Genomic DNA, 22871 nt, shown 5'->3' with positions numbered 1-22871 from the left:
GGAATCCAAAACCACATGTCTGTGTGGCAGTGAGGAGAGACACCAGCACAGGGAATCCAAAACCACATGTCTGTGTGGTAGTGAGGAGAGACACCAGCACAGGGAAATCAAAACCACCTGTCTGTGTAGCAGTGAGGAGAGACACCAGCACAGGGAATCCAAAACCACCTGTCTGTGTAGCAGTGAGGAGAGACCCCAGCACAGGGAATCCAAAACCACCTGTCTGTGTAGCAGTGAGGAGAGACACCAGCACAGGGAATCCAAAACCACCTGTCTGTGTAGCAGTGAGGAGAGACACCAGCACAGGGAAATCAAAACCACATGTCTGTGTAGCAGTGAGGAGAGACACCAGCACAGGGAATCCAAAACCACCTGTCTGTGTAGCAGTGAGGAGAGACACCAGCACAGGGAAATCAAAACCACCTGTCTGTGTAGCAGTGAGGAGAGACACCAGCACAGGGAAATCAAAACCACCTGTCTGTGTAGCAGTGAGGAGAGACCCCAGCACAGGGAAATCAAAACCACCTGTCTGTGTGGCAGTGAGGAGAGACCTCAGCACAGGGAAATCAAAACCACCTGTCTGTGTAGCAGTGAGGAGAGACACCAGCACAGGGAAATCAAAACCACCTGTCTGTGTAGCAGTGAGGAGAGACCTCAGCACAGGGAAATCAAAACCACCTGTCTGTGTAGCAGTGAGGAGAGACACCAGCACAGGGAAATCAAAACCACATGTCTGTGTAGCAGTGAGGAGAGACCTCAGCACAGGGAAATCAAAACCACCTGTCTGTGTAGCAGTGAGGAGAGACCTCATTACAGGGAAATCAAACCACATGTCTGTGTAGCAGTGAGGAGAGACCTTAGCACAGGGAAATCAAACCATCTGTCTGTGTAGCAGTGAGGAGAGACACCAGCACAGGGAAATCAAAACCACATGTCTGTGTGGCAGTGAGGAGAGACACCAGCACAGGGAATCCAAAACCACCTGTCTGTGTGGCAGTGAGGAGAGACACCAGCACAGGGAAATCAAAACCACATGTCTGTGTAGCAGTGAGGAGAGACACCAGCACAGGGAATCCAAAACCACCTGTCTGTGTGGCAGTGAGGAGAGACCTCAGCACAGGGAAATCAAAACCACCTGTCTGTGTAGCAGTGAGGAGAGACCTCAGCACAGGGAAATCAAAACCACCTGTCTGTGTGGCAGTGAGGAGAGACCTCAGCACAGGGAAATCAAAACCACCTGTCTGTGTGGCAGTGAGGAGAGATACCAGCACAGGGAAATCAAAACCACCTGTCTGTGTGGCAGTGAGGAGACACACCAGCACAGGGAAATCAAAACCACATGTCTGTGTAGCAGTGAGGAGAGACACCAGCACAGGGAATCCAAAACCACCTGTCTGTGTGGCAGTGAGGAGAGACCTCAGCACAGGGAAATCAAAACCACATGTCTGTGTGGCAGTGAGGAGAGACACCAGCACAGGGAAATCAAAACCACCTGTCTGTGTGGTAGTGAGGAGAGACACCAGCACAGGGAAATCAAAACCACATGTCTGTGTGGCAGTGAGGAGAGACCCCAGCACAGGGAATCCAAAACCACCTGTCTGTGTGGTAGTGAGGAGAGACACCAGCACAGGGAAATCAAAACCACCTGTGTGTGGTAGTGAGGAGAGACACCAGCACAGGGAAATCAAAACCACCTGTCTGTGTGGTAGTGAGGAGACACACCAGCACAGGGAATCCAAAACCACCTGTCTGTGTGGCAGTGAGGAGAGACCTCAGCACAGGGAAATCAAAACCACCTGTCTGTGTGGCAGTGAGGAGAGACCTCAGCACAGGGAAATCAAACCACCTGTCTGTGTAGCAGTGAGGAGAGACACCAGCACAGGGAAATCAAAACCACCTGTCTGTGTGGTAGTGAGGAGACACACCAGCACAGGGAATCCAAAACCACCTGTCTGTGTGGCAGTGAGGAGAGACCTCAGCACAGGGAAATCAAAACCACCTGTCTGTGTGGCAGTGAGGAGAGACCTCAGCACAGGGAAATCAAACCACCTGTCTGTGTAGCAGTGAGGAGAGACACCAGCACAGGGAAATCAAAACCACATGTCTGTGTGGCAGTGAGGAGAGACCTCAGCACAGCTTGGTCGCAAATGGGTCTTCCAAATGGACAATGACCCCAAGCATACTTCCAAAGTTGTGGCAAAATGGCTTAAGGACAACAAAGTCAAGGTATTGGAATGGCCGTCACAAAGCCCTGACCTCAATTGTATAGAACATTTGTGGGCAGAACTGAAAAAGTGTGTGCGAGCAAAGAGGCCTACAAACCTGACTCAGTTACACCAGCTCTGTCAGGAGGAATGGGCCAAAATTCACCCAATTAATTGTGGGATGCTTGTGGAAGGCTACCCAAAACATTGACCCAAGTTAAACAATTTAAAGGCAATGCTACCAAATACTAATTGAGTGAATTAAAAACTACTGACCCACTGAGAATGTGATGAAAGAAATAAAAGCTGAAATATATAATTCTCTCTACTATTATTCTGACATTTCACATTCTTAAAATAAAGTGGTGATCCTAACTGACCTAAGACAGAATTTTTACTAGGATTAAATGTCAGGAATTGTGAAAAACTGAGTTTAAATGCATTTGGCTAAGGTTTATGTAAACTTCTGACTTCAACTGTACTTCCTCCACCCTTCCTCCTCTCCTCTTGGCTCTCCCTTCCTCCTCCTCCTATCCTCTCCCCTTCCCAGCTCTCCCCTTCCTGGCTCCCCCTTTCCATCCTCACCTCCTCCTCCTCCTGGCTCTCCCCCATGTGTTTTTCCTGATATAGGATCTTCTTCATCTTACGGTACTGCAGGTTGTCCAGCTCCCTCACCGCGTCCTTGGTCCTCTGGATCAAATCCATGAGGACCCGCGGGGGGCGCTCCAGACGTACAAAGTCATGCTGGGGAGAAAAGAGAAGTTACAGGTTAGAGCAAACTAGGGGGGTTCGCCTGATATGAAAATGGGGTTGCGGGAGAATTTCCAAAATCCTGATTTAAAAAAATAAATAATATCAAAACATATACAGTATATATTATAATATCGTCTTTGTATGTCAATCATTTCAATGTGGTTAACCTTAAAAATGTAAATGAATATTAATAAAATCTAAAAAGGTGAAATTCAACCAGAAAGCACCCTTAGATCATGGGAAAAGGTGGCACTTAACCGTTGCACTTGAATCATTCCCACGGTGAATGGCTAGGCCCACTACGCTATGACACCACACACTATTGCAGAGACTTTGATACTAGCAGCTGTATTTGGTATGGTGAAAACAATGTGGGGAGTCAAAGGCACATACACTCATTTCTATATCATGAGTTGAAATAAAAGATCCCCGAAATTTTCCACACTCACAAAAAGCTCGTCTCTCTCAAATTCTGTATACAAATTTTCTTACATCCCTGTTAGTGAACATTTCTCATTTGCCAAGATATTCCATCCACCTGACAGGTGTGGCATATCAAGAAGCTGATCAAAATGGCATTTGGGGCCTCCCGGGTGGCGCAGTGGTCTAGGGCACTGCATCGCAGTGCTAACTGCGCCACCAGAGTCTCTGGGTTCGCGCCCAGGCTCTGTCGCAGCCGGCCGCGACCGGGAGGTCCGTGGGGCGACGCACAATTGGGCTAGCGTCATCCGGGTTAGGGTGGGTTTGGCCGGTAGGGATATCCTTGTCTCATCGCGCTCCAGCGACTCCTGTGGCGGGCCGGGCGCAGTGCGCGCTAACCAAGGGGGCCAGGTGCACGGTGTTTCCTCCGACACATTGGTGCGGCTGGCTTCCGGGTTGGAGGCGCGCTGTGTTAAAGAAGCAGTGCGGCTTGGTTGGGTTGTGCTTCGGAGGACGCATGGCTTTCGACCTTCGTCTCTCCCGAGCCCGTACGGGAGTTGTAGCGATGAGACAAGATAGTAATTACTAGCGATTGGATACCACGAAAATTGGGGAGAAAAGGGGATAAAATTAAAAAAAAAAAATTAAAAAAAAAAAAAAAAAAAAATGGCATTTGGTATTTTATTAGGATCCCCATTAGCTGTTGCAAAACCATGATCATTACACAGGTGCACATTGGGCAGTTTTGTAACAACACAATGCCACAGACGTCTCAAAATGTTGAGGGAGCGTGCAATTGGCATGCTGACTGTAGGAATGTCCACCAGAGCGTTTGCCAGAAAACGTAATGTTAATTTCTCTACCATAAGCCGCCTCCAAAGTCATTTTAGAGAATTTGGCAGTGCGTCCAACCGGCTACACAACAGCATACCACGTGTAACCACGCCAGCCCAGGACCTCTACATCCGGCTTGTTCACCTGCGGGATCGTCTGAGACCAGCCACCCAGACAGCTGATGAAACAGTGGGTTTTTGCACAACCAAAGAATTTCTGCACAAACTGTCAGAAACTCTCTCAGGGAAGCTCATCTGCATACTCGTCGCCCTCACCAGGGTCTTGACTTGACTACAGTTCGGCGTCGTAACAGACTTCAGGGGGCAAATTCTCACCTTTAAATGGCCACTGGCATGCTAGAGAGGTGAAGTCTTCATGGATGCATCCCGGTTACAACTGTACCGGGCAAATGGCAGACAGCGTGTATGGCGTTTTGCGGGCGAGTGGTTTGCTAATGTAAATAGAGTGTCCCATGGTGGCGGTGGGGTTATGGTATGGGCAGGCATAAGCTACAGACAACGAATGCAAGACCCCATGTCGCAAGGATTTGTACACAATTCCTGGAAGCTGAAAATGGTCCAATAGCCTGCATACTCACCAGACATGTCACCCATTGAGCATGTTTTGGATGGTCTGGATCGACGTGTACGACAGCGTGTTCCAGTTCCCGCCAATATCCAACATCTTTCCATAGCCATTGAAGAGGAGTGGCACAACATTCCACAGGCCACAATCAACAGGCTGATCAACTCTATGTGAAGGAGATGTGTCGCGCTGCATGAGGCAAATGGTGGTCACAAGGTATCTGTGACGAACCAATGCATATCTGTATTCCCAGTCGTGAAATCCATAGATTAGGGCCAAATGAATTCATTTCAATTGACCGATTTCCTGACATGAACTGTTGCATGTTGCGTTTAGATACGGGATCAGAGCAGGACAATGCACTATTTCATACCGAGGCTTGGTAGTTATCGAGGGGGAGTGTTGGAAAGATTTTTCGCATTGAGAGAATAACTGTTGTCATTCACAATGGATGTATAAAAACAGACTTGGCTGACTTTCTTTGTAATGAAAATAAAATGTGTCTCCTTGCCTATGTAACATACATATTTGGTAAACTGAACGAACTGAATGCAAGCATGCAGGGGAAATACAAAAACATTCTACAGATGAGTGACAGAATCAGTGGATTCAGAGGATATAATTCTTATTGGAGAGAGAGTCTTTCAAAAGCGAGCCATGCCCCCTACCCTCGGCTGTGCATGTTTCTAATAGAAAACAGCATCAGTAAGTGTCCCACACGAGTGATGACTGCTCACCTCCAACACCTGGAAGGGCACTTTGGGACCTACTTCCCAATCCGTTTGACTGTGACCCTGGCTCAGATGACTTGCCGGTAAGTGAAATTAAACAGCTGATCGAGTCGTTATGTGACTGAATACATTCACGAGTCACAACAGAGGAGTTTTGGTTCCTGACTCAAAGGGAAAACCCTGTCGGGAACACTCTGTTGGGAACACCCTGTTGGGAACACCCTGCTGCGTTCAAAACAACTGGGAACTCTGAAATCTCAGAATTCCAACGTCAGTGCGTTCAAGACAACTGGGAACTCTGAATCTTGGGCCTCTTTCTAGAGCTCCGACTTTCCGACCTTAAGATCACTGACATCATGCTTCCACCTTGTATTTTCCAGAATTCCCAGTTGTCTTGTAGCACCATAAAACCCATGGTAACCATCACCAGCTCATATCTATGTGAAGCTGGATTCAGTACTCTTGTCTGCATTAAAACTAAATATCCATCCAGGTTGGATGTGACCGCAGAGTTAAGGTGCACACTGTCGACTGCCCAGACTTTGAGAAGCTCTGACGCGACTCGCATCAAGTACACCCATCTCATTAGTGGTAGTGAGATAGTGACTGTCATAGCGCCACATTAAAAGTATGTGATGGTGAGTTGAAAAGACAATCAGAAATACTGTTAGAATGTTTTTCAATTGACTTCCATAGCCCCAAATAAAAAAAGATAACATTGGCTGTTAATTCCATAATGTTTTTCACATGGTTGGGGTCGCGAGAATTTTCAGATATCAAAATGGGGTCGTGGGCCAAAAAAGTTTGGGACCCCTGAGGTAGAGGTCAGGGTCCATGACGACCATTGAGACTGGTGTTTTGCGGGTACTATTTAATGAAGCTGCCAGTTGAGGACTTGTGAGGCGTCTGTCTCAAACTAGACACTAATATACTTGTCCTCTTGCTCAGTTGTGCACCGGGGCCTCCCACTCCTCTTTCTATTCTGGTTAGTGCCAGTTTGCGCTGTTCTGTGAAGGGAGTAGGACACAGCGTTGTACGAGATCTTCAGTTTCTTGGCAATTTCTCACATGGAATAGCCTTCATTTCTCACAACAGAATAGACTAACGAGTTTCAGAAGAAAGTTCTCTGTTTCTGGCCATTTTGAGCCTGTAATCGAACCTACAAATGCTGACGCTCCAGATACTCTAAAGGCCAGTTTTATTGCTTCTTTAATCAGAACAACAGTTTTCAGCTGTTCTAACATAATTGCAAAAGGGTTTTCTAATGATCAATTAGCCTTTTAAAATGATACACTTGGATTAGCTAACACAACGTGCTATTGGAACACAGGAGTGATGGTTGCTGATAATGGGCCTCTGTACGCTTATGTAGATATTCCATAAAAAATCTGCCGTTTCCAGCTACAATAGTCATTTACAACATTAACAATGTCTACACTGTATTTCTGATCAATTTGGTGTTATTGTAATGGACAAAAAATGTGCTTTCTTTCAAACACAAGGAATTTCTAAGTGACCCCAAACTTTTGAACGGTAGTGTATATACACAGCTCTCCTCTGGTTTTACTATTTATAGGTATGTGTTTGGGTAAAATGAACATTGTTTTATTCTATAAACTACTGACAACATTTCTCCCAAATTCCAAATAAAAATATTGTCATTTAGAGCATATATTTGCAGAAAATGACAACTGGTCAAAATAACAAAAAATATGCAGTGTTGTCAGACCTCGAATAATGCAAAGAAAATAAGTTAATATTAATTTTTAAACAACACAATACTAATGTTTTCACTTAGGAAGAGTTCAGAAATCAATATTTGGTGGAACAACCCTGATTTTCAATCACAGCTTCCATGCGTCTTGGCATGCTCTCCACCAATCTTTCACGTTGATGTTGGGTGACTTTATGCCACTCCTGGCGCAAAAAAATTCAAGCAGCTCGGCTTTGTTTGATGACTTGTGACCATCTATCTTCCTCTTGATCACATTCCAGAGGTTTTCAATGGGGTTCAGGTCTGGAGATTGGGCTGGACATGACAAGGTCTTGATCTGGTGGTCCTCCATCCACACCTTGATTGACTTGGCTGTGTGGCATGGAGCATTGTCCTGCTGGAAAAAAACAATCCTCAGAGTTGGGGAACATTGTCAGAGCAGAAGGAGGCAAGTTTTCTTACAGGACAACCTTGTACGTGGCTTGATTCATGCGTTCTTCACCAAGACAAATCTGCCCGATTCCAGCCTTGCTGAAGCACCCCCAGATCATCACCGATCCTCCACAAAATTTCACAGTGGGTGCGGGACCTGGAGAGGCCTACAAGCCACAGTGCCTCGCACCCACTGTGAAATTTGGTGGAGGATCGGTTAAGTGTGCCTTGAAGATAAAAAAAAAAAAATCACTGACAGTGTCACCAGCAAAGCAACCCCACACCATCACACCTCCTCCTCCATGCTTCATAGTGGGAACCACACATGCGGAGATCATCCATTTACCTACTCCAAAAATCTCAAATATGGCCCAAAAGGACAGATTTCCACCGGTGTAATGTCCATTGCTTGTGTTTCTTGGCCCAAGCAAGTCTCTTCTTATTATTGGTGTCCTATAGTAGTGGTTTCTTTGCAGCAATTCAACCATGAAGGCCTGGTTCACGCAGTCTCCTCTGAACACTTAATGTTGAGATGTGTCTGTTACTTGAACTCAGTGAAGCATTTATTTGGTTGCAATTTCTGAGGCTGGTAACTCTAATGAACTTATCCTCTGCAGCAGAGGTAACTCTGGGTCTTTCTTTCCTGTGGCGGTCCTCAGAGCCAGTTTCATCATAGCGCTTGATGGTTTCTGCGACTGCACTTGAAGAACTTCCAGATTGACTGACCTTCATGTCTTAAAGTAATGATGGATTGTCATTTCTCTTCGCTTATTTGAGCTCTTCTTGCCATAATATGGACTTGGTCTTTTTACCAATTAGGTCTATCTTCTGTATACCATCCCTAACTTGTCACAACATTAAGAAGGAAAGAAATTCTACAAATGAACTTTTATCAAGGCACACCTGTTAATTGAAATGCATTCCAGGTGACTACCTCATGAAGCTGGTTAAGAGAATGCCAAGAGTGTGCAAAGCTGTCATCAAGGCAAAGGGTGGCTACTTTGAATAATCTCATATATAAAATATATTTTGATTTGTTTAACACTTTTTTGGTTACGATTCCATATGTGTTATTTCATAGTTTTCATGTCTTCACTATTATTCTACAATGTAGAAAATAGTACAAATAAAGAAAAACCCTGGAATGAGTAGGTATGTCCAAACATTTGACTGGTACTGTATATCTCAATACATGTGATTTCTATCTGAAAGAAAATCTCTTTGAAAAATCTCTATTGTCCATTGGTCACTAGAGGGCGCCTGTGGGTTATTCAACCTAGATAGAGTCCCTATCTAGGTTTATAGCAGGAATACATCCTATATAGACTAAAGGACATATGGGACAGAGCGGTAGCCCGCCCCCACGCCTGCCAGGGGACCCCCATTGATTTTGTCAGTCATTCTCACTCAGATATCATACTGACATGGCATAAGTCAACACTAAATGTGGACAATTGCAGGAAATTAGCTTAGTAATTGCAAAAATGTCTCTCCACCCCATGGTAAAATGGGTCGAATTGCATGAAATGTTATAAAATTGCAGAAAACTTGCTTTAAAACTGCACATTTTCTCTACGTTCCATGGAAAAATTCCGTCAAGAGGCGGACAACTAAAATGTTTTGCCGTGAGGTAGGGGGCCCACCAACCAATTCTTGCTTTGGGCCCCCAAAAGGCTCAAGCCGCCACCCACCCACACACAAAAAATATTTGCTAAATGAAATGTGATGTATGCAATGCCTGTGTGTCTCCCTGCACACCTATCTGACAGATACTGGCTGGGTAATGTAAAATACTCTCTCATTCAGCAGCACACTGATGACATCATACTCTGGAAATAGAGATGACACATTTTCCCGTTTTCAAACAAACGGACGGAGAGAGAGAGAGGGAGAGATGGAGAGAGGGACTGAACAAGTGAGTGAGAGCTCCCATGGACCAGGGGGCTTGGAGAGAGAAGGGGAAAAGGAGAGAATGAGATGCATCCGCTTGTTTTTTTTGGTTGTGTTTCACATTATTTTGTGCCCAATAGAAATGAATCGTAAATAATGTATTGTGTCACTTTTATAGTAAATAAGAATATAATGTGTTTCTAAACACATCTATGTTAATGTGGTTGCTACTATGATTACAGATAATCCTGAATGAATCGTGAATAACGATGAGTGAGAAAGTTACAGACACACAAATTTCATAACCCTAAAATATGCTAACCTCTCACTGTTACAATAACAGGGCGTCTGTAATTTTCTCACTCAGTGGAAGTGGAACCTGAAGGGAAAGCATCTGTTGACAGCACAGGGGCACAGATTAGTGACCTGACTCCTAAAGAGCTCAAAGAGGGGCGGCGGGCAATGAGCGTGTGTGTTTTAATTAGGGGCTCGAGGGGCAGTGATGTGGATGCCCCCTGCCCGACTCAGATTAGGAGGAAGTTGCCTACTAGACACTGGCCCAAGGTCAGCCTCACTAATAGTTAAGGTTATAATAATTAATTAAGGTCAGGATTTGGGGGAGGAAAAGCTGATCCTAGATCTCCACCTAAAGGTACAACATCTACCCAGACTAGCCCCCCACTGTCTCATCCCCTCCAGCCTACTAACCCCTACACTCCCTGGGCAGCCAGATAAAAAATGACAAGCCCCCTGGCTGGAACCCTGGAGAGTGAGAGTGACAAATAACCAAAAACGTAAAACCCTTAGCAGGCAGTTTGGATTACCTGTCGGCCAAACAAACTAAAATATCAACTCTCCATTAAACAGCCAGGCACACAATGAACACAACATGCACAAATTAACACAAAATAAAATTAAATTATTGGTCACATACACATATTTAGCAGATGTTATTGAGGGTGTAGCGAAATGCTTGTGTTCCTAGCTCCAACAGTGCAGTAATATATAACAATTCACAACAATACACTCTAATGTAAAGTAAAAGAATGGAGTTAAGAAATATATATAAATATTAGGACGAGCAATGTCGGAGTGGCATTGACTAAAATACATAGAATAGTATAGAATAGAATACAGTATATACATATGAAATGAGTAAAGCAGTAAGTAAACATTAATAAAGTGACTAGTGTTCCATTATTAAAGTGACCAGTGATTCCATGTCTATGTCAATAGGGCAGCAGCCTCTAAGGTGCAGGGTTGAGTAACCGGGTGATAGCCGGATAGTGATGGATATTTATCAATCTGATGGCCTTCAGATAGAAGCTGTTCTTCAGTCTCTCAGTCCCAGCTTTGATGCATCTGTACTGACCACGCCTTCTGGATGATAGCGGGGTGAACAGGCCGTGGCTCGGGTGGTTGATGTCCTTGATCCCTTTGGCCTTCCTGTGACATCGGGTGATGTAGGTGTCCTGGAGGGCAGGCAGTGTGCCCCCGGTGATGCGTTGGGCAGACCTCACCATCCTCTAGAGAGCCCTGCGGTTGCGGGGGTTGTAGTTGCCGTACCAGGTGGCGATACATCCCGACAGGATGCTCTCAATTGTACATCTGTAAAAGTTGGTGAGGGGCTAAGGGCTAAGGGCAGGACAGTGCTTGCAAACTATTACAGACTACAAAGGGAAGCACAGCCGCGAGCTGTCCAGTGACACGAGCCTACCAGAAAGCTAAATCACTTCTATGCTCGCTTCGAGGCAAGCAACACTGAGGCATGCATGAGAGCATCAGCTGTTCCGGACGACTGTGTGATCACGCTCTCTGTAGCCGACGTGAGTAAGACCTTTAAACAGGCCAACATACACAAGGCTGCGGGGCCAGACGAATTACCAGGATGTGTGCTCCGGGCATTTACTGACCAACTGGTAGGTGTCTTCACTAACATTTTCAACGTCTCTGATTAAGTCTGTAATACCAACATGTTTCAAGCAGACCACCATAGTCCATGTGCCCAAGAACACAAAGGCAACCTGCCTAAATGACTACAGACCCGTAGCACTCACGTCTGTAGCCATGAAGTGCTTTGAAAGGCTGGTAATGGCTCACAACACCATTATCCCAGAAACCCTAGACCCACTCCAATTTGCATACCGCCCAAACAGATCCACAGATGATGCAATCTCTATTGCACTCCACACTGCCCTTTCCCACCTGGACAAAAGGAACACCCACGACTGCATGGCCAGGCATGACTCCAACACCATCATTAAGTTTGCAGACAACACAACAGTGGTAGGCCTGATCACCGACAACGACGAGACAGCCTATAGGGAGGAAGTCAGAGACCTGGCCGGGTGGTGCCAGAATAACAACCTATCCCTCAACGTAACCAAGACTAAGGAGATTTTTGTGGACTACAGGAAAAGGAGGACCGAGCACGCCCCCATTCTCATCAACGGGGGTGTAGTGGAGCAAGTTGAGAGCTTCAAGTTCCTTGGTGTCCACATCAACAACAAACTAGAATGGTCCAAACACACCAAGACAGTTGTGAAGAGGGCACGACAAAGCCTATTCCCCCTCAGGAAACTAAAATGATTTGGCATGGGTTCTACAGCTGCAACATCGTGAGCATCCTGACTGGTTGCATCACTGCCTGGTACGGCAATTGCTCGGCCTCTGACCGCAAGGCACTACAGAGGGTAGTGCGTACAGCCCAGTACATCACTGGGGCTAAGCTTCCTGCCATCCAGGACCTTTACACCAGGCAGTGTCAGAGGAAAGCTCTAAAAATTGTCAAAGACCCCAGCCACCCCAGTCATAGACTGTTCTCTCAACTACCGCATGGCAAGCGGTACCGGAGTGCCAAGTCTAGAACAAAAAGGCTTCTCAACAGTTTTTACCCCCAAGCCATAAGACTCCTGAACAGGTAATCAAATGGCTACCAGGACTATTTGCATTGTGGACCCACTACCCCAACCCCTCTTTTTACACTGTTGCTACTCTCTGTTGATCATATATGCATAGTCCCTTTAATTATACATTCATGTACATACTACCTCAATTGGCCCGACCAACCAGTGCTCCTGTACATTGGCTAACCGGGCTATCTGCATTGTGTCCCACCCACCACCGCCTCTTTTACGCTACTGCTACTCTCTATTCATCATATATGCATAGTCACTTTAACCATATCTACATGTACATACTACCTCAACCAGCCTAACTAACCGGTGTCTGTATGTAGCCTCGCTACTTTTATACCCTCGCTACTGTATATTGCCTGTCTTTTTACTGTTGTTTTATTTCTTTGCCTACCTATTGTTCACCTAATACCTTTTTTGCACTATTGGTTAGAGCCTGTAAGTAAGCATTTCACTGTAAGGTCTACTACACCTGTTGTATTCAGCGCACGTGAAAAATAATTTCTTCAGCCGTCTGAGGTTGAAGAGACGCTGTTACGCCCTCACCTCCTGGCTGTCTCGTCATTGTTGGTAATCATGCCTACAACTGATGTGTCGTCTACAAACTCGATGATTGAGTTCAGGCATGCGTGGCCACGCAGTCATGGGTGAACAGGGAGTACAGGAGGGGGCTGAGCATGCATCCTTGTGGGGCCCCAGTGTTGAGGATCAGCGAAGTGAAGGTGTTGTTTCATACGTTCACCATCTGGGGGTGGCCCGTAAGGAAGTCCAGGACCCAGTTGCACAGGACGGAGTTCAGACCCAGGGCCATGATCTTAATGATGAGCTTGGACGTACTATGGTGTTGAAGGCTGAGCTATAGTCAATGAACAGCATTCTTACATAGGTATTCCTCTTGTCCAGATGGGATAGGGCAGTGTGCAGTGCGGTGGCAATTGCATCATCTGTGGATCTATTGGGGAGGTATGCAAATTGAAGTGGGTCTATGGTGTCAGGTAACTAGCCACTCAAAGCACTTCATGATGACAGAAGTGAGTGCTACGAGACAATAGTCATTTAGTTCAGTTACCTTTGCTTTCTTGGGTACAGGAACAATAGTGGACATCTTGAAGCAAGTGGGGACAGTAGTCTGGGATAGGGAGAGATTGAATATGTCCGTAAACATTCCAGCCAGCTTGTCTGTGCATGCTCTGAGGACGCGGCTAGAGATGCTGTCTGGGCCGACAGACTTGTGAGGGTTAACACGTTTAAATGTATTTTTCACATCGGCCACGGAGAACGAGAAGTCACAGTCCTTGGGAGCGGGCCGTGTTGGTGGCACTGTGTTATCCTCAAAAGAGGGCGAAGGTGTTTAGCTTGTCCGGGAGCAAGACGTTGGTGTCCTCGACGTGGCTGGTTTTCCCTTTGTAATCCATGATTGTCTGCAGACCCTTCCACATACGTCTCGTGACTGAGCCGTTGAATTGCGATTCCACTTTGTACTGACATTTTGCCTGTTTGATAGCATTATGGAGGGAATAACTACACTGTTTGTATTCAACCATATTCCCAGTCACCTTGCTATGGTTAAATGCGGTGGTTTGCTCTTTCAGTTTTGCGTGAATGCTCCCATCTAGCCACGGTTTCTGATTTGGGTAGGTTTTAATTGTCACAGTGGGAACAACATCCGCTATACACTTCCTGATGAACTCAGTCACCATGTCCGTGTACACATCAATGTTATTCTCAGAGGCTACCCGGAACATATCCCAGTCTGAGTGATCAAAATAATCTTAAATCATGGATTCCGATTGGTCAGACCAGCATTGAATAGACCTTAGCACGGGTACTTCCTGCTTGAGTTTCTGCCTATAGGAAGGGATGAGCAAAATTATGATCTGATTTGCCGAAGGGAGGGCGGGGGAGGACCTTGTAGGCATCCCGGAAGTTGGAGTAGCAGTGCTCGAGTGTTTTAGCAGCGGAAGTACTAGAGTCAATGTGTTGATAGAACTTCGGTAGCGTTTTTTGTTAAAATCCACAGCTACATTTAACGCGGCCTCAGGATATGTGGTTGCACAAAGTCCAGTGTAGTTCCTTGCGGGCTGTCGTGGTATCGGCTTGAGGGGGAATATACACGGCTGTGACTATAACCGTAGAGAATTCTCTTGGGAGGTAATAGGGTCTGCATTTGATTGTGAGGTATTCTATGTCGGGTAAACAAAAGGACTTGAGTTTCTGTATGTTATCACAATCAACCATGAGTAGTTAATCATGAAACATACACCCACGCCTTTCTTCTTCGCGGAGAGTTCTTTATTCTTGTCTGCGCGATGTACTGAGAACCCAGCTGGCTGTATGGACGGGCACAGTATATCCGGAGAGAGCCATGATTCCGTGAAACAGAGTATGTTGTATGTTACAGTCCCTGATGTTTCTCTGGAAGGAGATCCTCGCCCTGAGCTCGTCTACTTTATTATCCAGAGACTGAACATTAGCAAGTAATATACTCGGAAGCGGTGGATGGTGTGCACGCCTCCTGAGGGGGTCTAGAAATCCACTCCGAATACCTCTTCTCAGCCGCGGCGTCTTGGAGCGGCGTCTGGGATAAGTTAAATTGCCCTGGGAGGTAAGAACAAAGGATCCAATTTGGGAAAGTCGTATTCCTGGTCGTAATGGTGGTGAGTTACCACCGCTCTGATATCCAAAAGTTCTTTCCGGCTGTATGTAATAACACAAAAAACGTTCTGTGCTAATAATGTAAGAAATAACACACAAAAAAAACAAATACTGCAAAGTTGCTTAGGAGCTAGAAGCAGAGCTGCCATGTCTGTCCGAGCCATCTTCATCTTACACACACGCACATGCACACAATGAACACAGGTGAGCACAGTGTATTGGCAGATCAGGACGTACAAATGACAAAGACTGTGCTTTTGTGCTCTAACTATTGGGGCTGACTTCAGCTTTCATTGTGCGTCAAGGGGGCTTGGTCAGAATGTTTAGTGGGTCCACAGACAGGCAAGCGTACACTTGAAGCTTTATCAACCTCTAACACCAGGTGTAGCACAGCAAAAAATGTCAAATAAAGTTCAAAAAAAACAAAACAACAAAACCCTAACCCCTGTGGAACCAGTGTGTGTGTGTGTGTGTGTGGAATAACCGCTGTGGAATCTTTGATTCATATTTTCTCTAGAGCTGTGGGAGGCAGTGAGTCATCGAAATACGTCCAAAATGGCACCCTATTCCCTTCTTAGTGCACTATTACCCATAGAGCTCTGGTCAAAAGTAGTGCACTATATAGTGAATAGGATACCATTTGGGATGTACTCATCCAGACGGTCTTTGAGAGACTGACACAGGAAGTGAGGTGTCAGAAATAACAGGAAGGGCACTCACTCTCAGCAGCTCCCCAGACGAGGGTCTGTCCTGAGGAATTTTGAGGAGGCAGCAGTCAACGAAGCTCCGGAAGGGGTCCGACCTCGTAGAAGGATAGAGGGGTGGAGAGGAGAGGAGAGGAGGGACGGAAGAAAACAGAATGCAACAATGATTAAGCCAGGCACTATAGGCAATAGTAGTCAACATCCACTTTCCCACCTTTCAAACCAGAGTCAGGGCCAAGCGGTGCTTCGATAGTTATTCACCATGTTTGTCAGTGTTATTGAAAGTCCATCATCAAACTCTTTGCATGGGTACATCATACAGTCCACATAGTTTTCTAAATGTTGTACTAGTCTTAGCTCTGGGAGAAACGAGCATAAAGACATAAAGCTGTCACTTTCAACCTTCATCTGTCAAAGTGTCATACATTCAGTAGTATACACAGAGTCAGGGTTAAGAGAGCACCTGTATTGCTTGTCAACATGACGCCTGTCTTCTATAAGACTAACGCTGCATGGTGATGTTTCTGCTAGTTTCAGCTCTGAGAGACTACGTTAATGCCAGAGGCCTGTTTGAAACACATCCAACAACTGACGAGGGGGCACCCACAGAATTAAATGCAACATTATTATAATGCATCTCTATGGTAGGATCATAACCCTGCTTCACACACTCTTCAGTACAAGGATAGGGCTTTCTTATAATGCTAATTTGTCAAAGTGTGCATAATCTTTGCATTATGAATAGAAAATCAAACTCTCATTTCTTGGAGAGTGAGCGCAACTTGTGAATCTGCTTGCTTAAGGTTTCATAACTGCCACATTGACTCCTACACGGGAGAACAATGAGTAGCACTGTTCAGTAAGGAACATGGACGATGAAAAAACACTTACACCTTTAGGAAAATCCCCTTGTAAAGAGTGACGTATGCTGCCACTTGTTTCAGCTGTAGTATAAGGAACTGTATTTGTTGAAAGGAATGTATTCCTAGAGCCATATAAGTCCTATATCTATCTTGGGTCAAGTAGAGTACAAACTCCCACCTTTATGGTACGATACTACTGTATAGTGGGTGTAGTGCCATGTCATTGTAAATGTTGACATGTAGAGTTATATTCGACTGGATCTTCCTTCTATGGCAGTCATTACACCATCAGAAAGGGGGTGGGGGCTAGTGTGATTGCTGCCTGTCTTTCTGCCTCCCTCTTCCTTCTTTCAGTCCATCCTTCCTTCTCTCTCCTTGCCTCGCTCCCTCCATACTGTCTGTCTGTCTGTCTGTCTGTCTACCTGCCTTGCTACCTCCATACCATCTGTCTGTCTGTCTGTCTGTCTACCTGCCTTGCTACCTCCATACCATCTGTCTGTCTGTCTCTCTACCTGCCTTGTTACCTCCATACCATCTGTCTGTCTGTCTGTCTCTCTCCCTCTACCTGCCTCGCTCCCTTCATACCATCTGTATGTCTCTCTCCCTCTCTACCTGCCTTGCTCCCTCCATACCATCTGTATGTCTCTCTCCCTCTACCTGCCTTGTTACCTCCATACCATCTGTCTGTCTCTCTCCCTGCCTTGCTACCTCCATACCATCTGTCTGTCTGTCTCTCTCCCTCTACCTGCCTTGCTACCTCCATACCCATCTGTCTGTCTGTCTCCCTCCATTTCTCTCTCTCCCTAACTCGTTCTCTCCATACCATCTGTCTGTCTGTCTCTCTCCCTGCCTTGCTACCTCCATACCCATCTGTCTGTCTGTCTCCCTCCATTCCTCTCTCTCCCTAACTCGTTCTCTCCATACCATCTGTCTGTCTGTCTGTCTCTCTCCCTCTCTACCTGCCTTGTTACCTCCATACCATCTGTCTTTCTCCCTCTACCTGCCTTGCTACCTCCATACCAATCTGTCTGTCTGTCTCCCTCCATTCCTCTCTCTCCCTAACTCGCTCTCTCCATATCCATCTGTCTGTCTCTCTCCATCCCTCTCTCCCTGCCTCGCTCTCTCCAAACCCATCTGTCTGTCTCTCTCCATCCCTCTCTCCCTGCCTCGCTCTCTCCAAACCCATCTGTCTGTCTCTCTCCATCCCTCTCTCCCTGCCTCGCTTCCTCCATAACCATCCATCTGTCTGTCTCTCTCCATCCCCCTCTCCGTCCTACGGAGTGTGGTTTGGTGAATGGTAGATTACAGTAGAAGCCTGTGTACTTGAGCCTGATTCTTTAAATAGGCCTCAGCTAGGCCCCTCAGGTAATTACATAACATACACTATATATACAAAAGTATGTGTACACCCCTTCAAATTAGTGGATTCGGCTATTTCATCCACACCCGTTGTATAAAATAAATCACACAGCCAAGCAATCTCCATAAACAAACATTGGCAGTAGAATGGCTGAAGATCTCAGTGACTTTCAACGTGGCACCGTCATAGGATGCCACCTTTCCAACAAGTCAGTTTGTCAAATTTCTGCCCTGCTAGAGCTGCCCCGGTCAACTGTAATTGCTGCTATTGTGAAGTGGAAACGTCTAGGAGCAACAACGACTCAGACGTGAAGTGGTAGGCCACACAAGCTCACAGAACGGGACCACAAAGTGCTGAAGCGCGTAGGGCATAAAATAAATGTCTGTCCTTGGTTGCAACACTCACTACCAAGTCCCAAACTGTCTCTGGAAGCAACGTCAGCACAATAACTGCTCGTCGGGAGTTTCATTAAATGGGTTTCCATGGCCGAGCAGCCACACACAAGCCTAAGACCACCATGCACAATGCCAAGTGTTGGTTGGAGTGGTGTAAAGCTCGCCACCATTGGATTATGGAGCAGTGGAAATGCGTTTTCTGGAGTTAAAAATCACACTTCACCATTTGGCAGACCGACGGATGAATCTGGGTTTGGCGGATGCCAGGACAATGCTACCTGACCGAATGCATAATGCCAACTGTAAAGTTTGGTGGAGGAGGAATAATGGTCTGGGACTGTTTTTCATGGTGTAGGGGGCTAGGACCCTTAAATCCAGTGAATGGAAAGCTTAATGCTACAGCATACAATGACATTCTAGACAATTCTGTGCTTCCAACTTTGGGGCAACAGTTTGGGGAAGGCCATTTCCTGTTTCAGCATGACAATGCCCCCATTCACAAAGCGAGATCCATACAGAAATGGTTTGTTGAGATCGGTGTGGAAGAATTTTACTGGCCCGCACAGAGCCCTGATCTCAATCCCATCGAACACCTTTGGGATGAATTGCAATCACCCAACATCAGTGCCCGACCTCACTAACACTCTTGTGGCTGAATGGAAGCAAGTCCCAGCAGCAACATTCCAACATCTAGTGGAAAGCCTTACCAGAAGAGTGGAGGCTGTTATAGTAGCAAAGGGGGGACCAACTCCATATTAATGCCCATGATTTTGGAATGAGATGTTCGACGAGCAGGTGTCCACATACTTTTGGTCATGTAGTGTACTTTGACTGGGAATTACAGGGCTGCGAGAGGTTTTGTGTGTGTGTGTGTGTGGTCACACAGCTCAGTGGAGGGATGGTGATGACTTACCACTCGTTGGACTGCAGCGTGGGAGAGTCGTTCTGGGCAATGTGATATAAGGCACTCATAGCGTTCATGTTGAACAGCGGAGGTTTCCGTTCCGCTATGGAGGGGGAGAGAGAGTTAGGAGGGAGTTTATATCTGGTTGACCAATAGGAAAGATAAGAGATACTACTGACCTAGTAATTCCCATTATCTGTCTGTTTGTATATAAGTGTGAGTGAGTGCAATTTCACATGCAGTGTCTGAAATAGATAAAGGGCCACACTAAATCACATGAAAACAGGATTGAGCAACAATGTGAAGGAGTTTCTTTTCTCTCGCCTGATGGTGTCGCTACTGTTGAATTCAGAAGTTTACATACGTTTAGGTTGGAGTCATTAAAAGTAATTTTCAACCACTCCACAAATTTCTTGTTAACAAACTATAGTTTTGGAAAGTCGGTTAGGACATCTACTTTGTGCATGACAAGTAATTTTTCCAACAATTGTTTACAGACAGATTATTTCACTTATAATTCACTGTTTCACAATTCCAGTGGGTCACAAGTTTACATACACTAAGTTGACTGTGCCTTTAAACAGATTGGAAAATTCCAGAAAATGATGTCATGGCTTTAGAAGCTTCTGATAGGATAATTGACATCATTTGAGTCAATTGAAGGTGTACCTGTGGATGTATTTCAAGGCCTACTTTCAAACTCAGTGCCTCTTTGCTTGACATCATGGGAAAATCAAAAGAAATCAGCCAAGACCTTAGAAAGATAAATTGTAGACCTCCACAAGTCTGGTTCATCCTTGGGAGCAATTTCCAAACCCTTGAAGGTACCACGTTCATCTGTACAAACAATAGTACGCAAGTAAACATCATGGGACCACGTAGCCGTCATACCGCTCAGGAGGAGACGCGTTCTGTCTCCTAGAGATGAACGTACTTTGGTGCGAAAAGTGCAAATCAATCCCAGAACAACAGCAAAGGACCTTGTGAAGATGCTGGAGGAAACAGGTACAAAAGTATCTATATCCACAGTAAAACGAGTCCTATATCGACATAACCTGAAAGGCCGCTCAGCAAGGAAGAAGCCACTGCTCCAAAACCACCATAAAAAAATCCAGACTACGGTTTGCAGTTGCACATGGGGACAAAGATCGTACTTTTTGGAGAAATGTCCTCTGGTCTGATGAAACAAAAATAGAACTGTTTGGCCATAATGACCATCGTTATGTTTGGAGGAAAAAGGGTGAGGCTTGCAAGCCGAAGAACACCATCCCAACCGTGAAGCACGTGGGTGGTAGCATCATGTTGTGGGGGTGCTTTGCTGCAGGAGGGACTGGTACACTTCACAAAATAGATGGCATCATGAGGCAGGAAAATGATGTGGATATATTGAAGCAACATCTCAAGACATCGTTCAGGAAGTTAAAGCTTGGTCACAAATGGGTCTTCCAAATGGACAATGACCCCAAGCATACTTCCAAAGTTGTGGCAAAATGGCTTAAGGACAACAAAGTCAAGGTATTGGAGTGGCCATCACAAAGCCCTGACCTCAACCCTATAGAACATTTGTGGGCAGAACTGAAAAAGCGTGTGCGAGCAAGGAGGCCTACAAACCTGACTCAGTTACACCCGCTCTGTCAGGAGGGATGGGCCAAAATTCACCCAAAAAGCTTGTGGAAGGCTACCCAAAACATTTGACCCAAGTTAAACAATTTAAAGGCAATGCTACCAAATACTAATTGAGTGTATGTAAACTTCTAACCCATTGGGAATGTGATGAAAGAAAGAAAATCTGAAATAAATTACTCTCTACTATTATTCTGACATTTCACATTCTTAAAATAAAGTGGTGATCCTAACTGACCTAAGACAGGGAATTTTTACTAGGATTAAATGTCAGGAATTGTGAAAAACTGAGTTTAAATGTATTTGGCTAAGGTGTATGTAAACTTCCGACTTCAACTGTATGTCTATTTGTTTGACATTCTGAGCCAGGCCAAAACAGTAGGTTATCCTAACAAGTAATGATGCCTCCTGATATGTCCAAAATAGTTTCTCCACAGAGGGTTAGTTGCAGGCTTTCTGCTCTACAGGGAGTCAAAGAGGAGTAACTACCTACCAATGCTCTGACTAAAAGCGTCTGCTAAACAACTAAAATGTAAATGTAATTAATAAAGTAACGCAGTTCTATGCAGGTGATTCCCAGTAAAACAGAAGTACGCTAACTCACCCAGTTCTATGCAGGTGATTCCCAGTAAAACAGAAGTACGCTAACTCACCCAGTTCTACGCAGGTGATTCCTAGTTAAACAGAAGTATGCTAACTCACCCAGTTCTATGCAGGTGATTCCCAGTTAAACAAAAGTATGCTAACTCACCCAGTTCTATGCAGGTGATTCCCAGGGACCAGATGTCTATCTTCCCTTCGTACTGACCCTCATCCATGGCTAGGATCACTTCCGGGGCCATCCTGGAACACACAGACGGACGTGCACAGGTGTTAGTGGTGGTGATGGTACTGACCAGTAAGGTGTTAGTGTTGTGTTAGGTACTGACCAGTAAGGTGCTAGTGTTGTGTTTGGTACTGACCAGTCAGGTGCTAGTGTTGTGTTTGGTACTGACCAGTCAGGTGTTAGTAGTGTTGTGTTAGATACTGACCAGTAAGGTGCTAGTGTTGTGTTAGATACTGACCAGTCAGGTGTTAATAGTGGTGTGTTAGGTACTGACCAGTCAGGTGTTAGTAGTGGTGTGTTAGGTACTGACCAGTAAGGTGTTAGTGGTGGTGGTGGTACTGACCAGTAAGGTGCTAGTGTTGTGTTAGGTACTGACCAGTCAGGTGTTAGTAGTGTTGTGTTAGGTACTGACCAGTCAGGTGTTAGTGTTGTGTTTGGTACTGACCAGTAAGGTGCTAGTGTTGTGTTAGATACTGACCAGTAAGGTGCTAGTGTTGTGTTAGATACTGACCAGTAAGGTGTTAGTAGTGTTGTGTTAGGTACTGACCAGTAAGGTGTTAGTGGTGGTGGTGGTGGTGGTACTGACCAGTCAGGTGTTAGTAGTGGTGGTGGTGGTGGTACTGACCAGTAAGGTGTTAGTGTTGTGTTTGGTACTGACCAGTAAGGTGCTAGTGTTGTGTTAGATACTGACCAGTAAGGTGTTAGTGTTGTGTTAGGTACTGACCAGTAAGGTGTTAGTGGTGGTGGTGGTACTGACCAGTAAGGTGTTAGTAGTGTTGTGTTTGGTACTGACCAGTAAGGTGCTAGTGTTGTGTTAGGTACTGACCAGTAAGGTGCTAGTGTTGTGTTAGATACTGACCAGTAAGGTGTTAGTGGTGGTGGTGGTACTGACCAGTAAGGTGCTAGTGTTGTGTTTGGTACTGACCAGTAAGGTGTTAGTAGTGTTGTGTTTGGTACTGACCAGTAAGGTGCTAGTGTTGTGTTAGGTACTGACCAGTCAGGTGTTAGTAGTGTTGTGTTAGGTACTGACCAGTAAGGTGTTAGTAGTGTTGTGTTAGATACT

The 22871-nt window shown here is 45.5% G+C and overlaps 1 protein-coding gene across 1 annotated transcript in view; it reads right to left on the bottom strand.

Moving 5' to 3' along the window:
• Window positions 1-22871, bottom strand: part of LOC120062946 (serine/threonine-protein kinase TAO3-like) — an 88658-nt gene that overhangs the window by 30371 nt on the left and 35416 nt on the right. The window contains exons 8-11 of the mRNA XM_039012999.1: window positions 21734-21825; window positions 19369-19462; window positions 15854-15935; window positions 2790-2948 (exon numbers count right to left, since the gene is read on the bottom strand). Of these exons, the coding sequence (XP_038868927.1) occupies window positions 2790-2948; window positions 15854-15935; window positions 19369-19462; window positions 21734-21825 (427 nt within the window). The remainder of the gene's footprint in view (window positions 1-2789; window positions 2949-15853; window positions 15936-19368; window positions 19463-21733; window positions 21826-22871) is intronic.

Source organism: Salvelinus namaycush, chromosome 18, assembly GCF_016432855.1.
Source record: "Salvelinus namaycush isolate Seneca chromosome 18, SaNama_1.0, whole genome shotgun sequence".
NCBI lineage: Eukaryota > Metazoa > Chordata > Actinopteri > Salmoniformes > Salmonidae > Salvelinus > Salvelinus namaycush.
The sequence above is the reverse complement of the archived record's forward strand: the minus strand, read 5'-3'. Positions and strand labels throughout refer to the sequence as shown.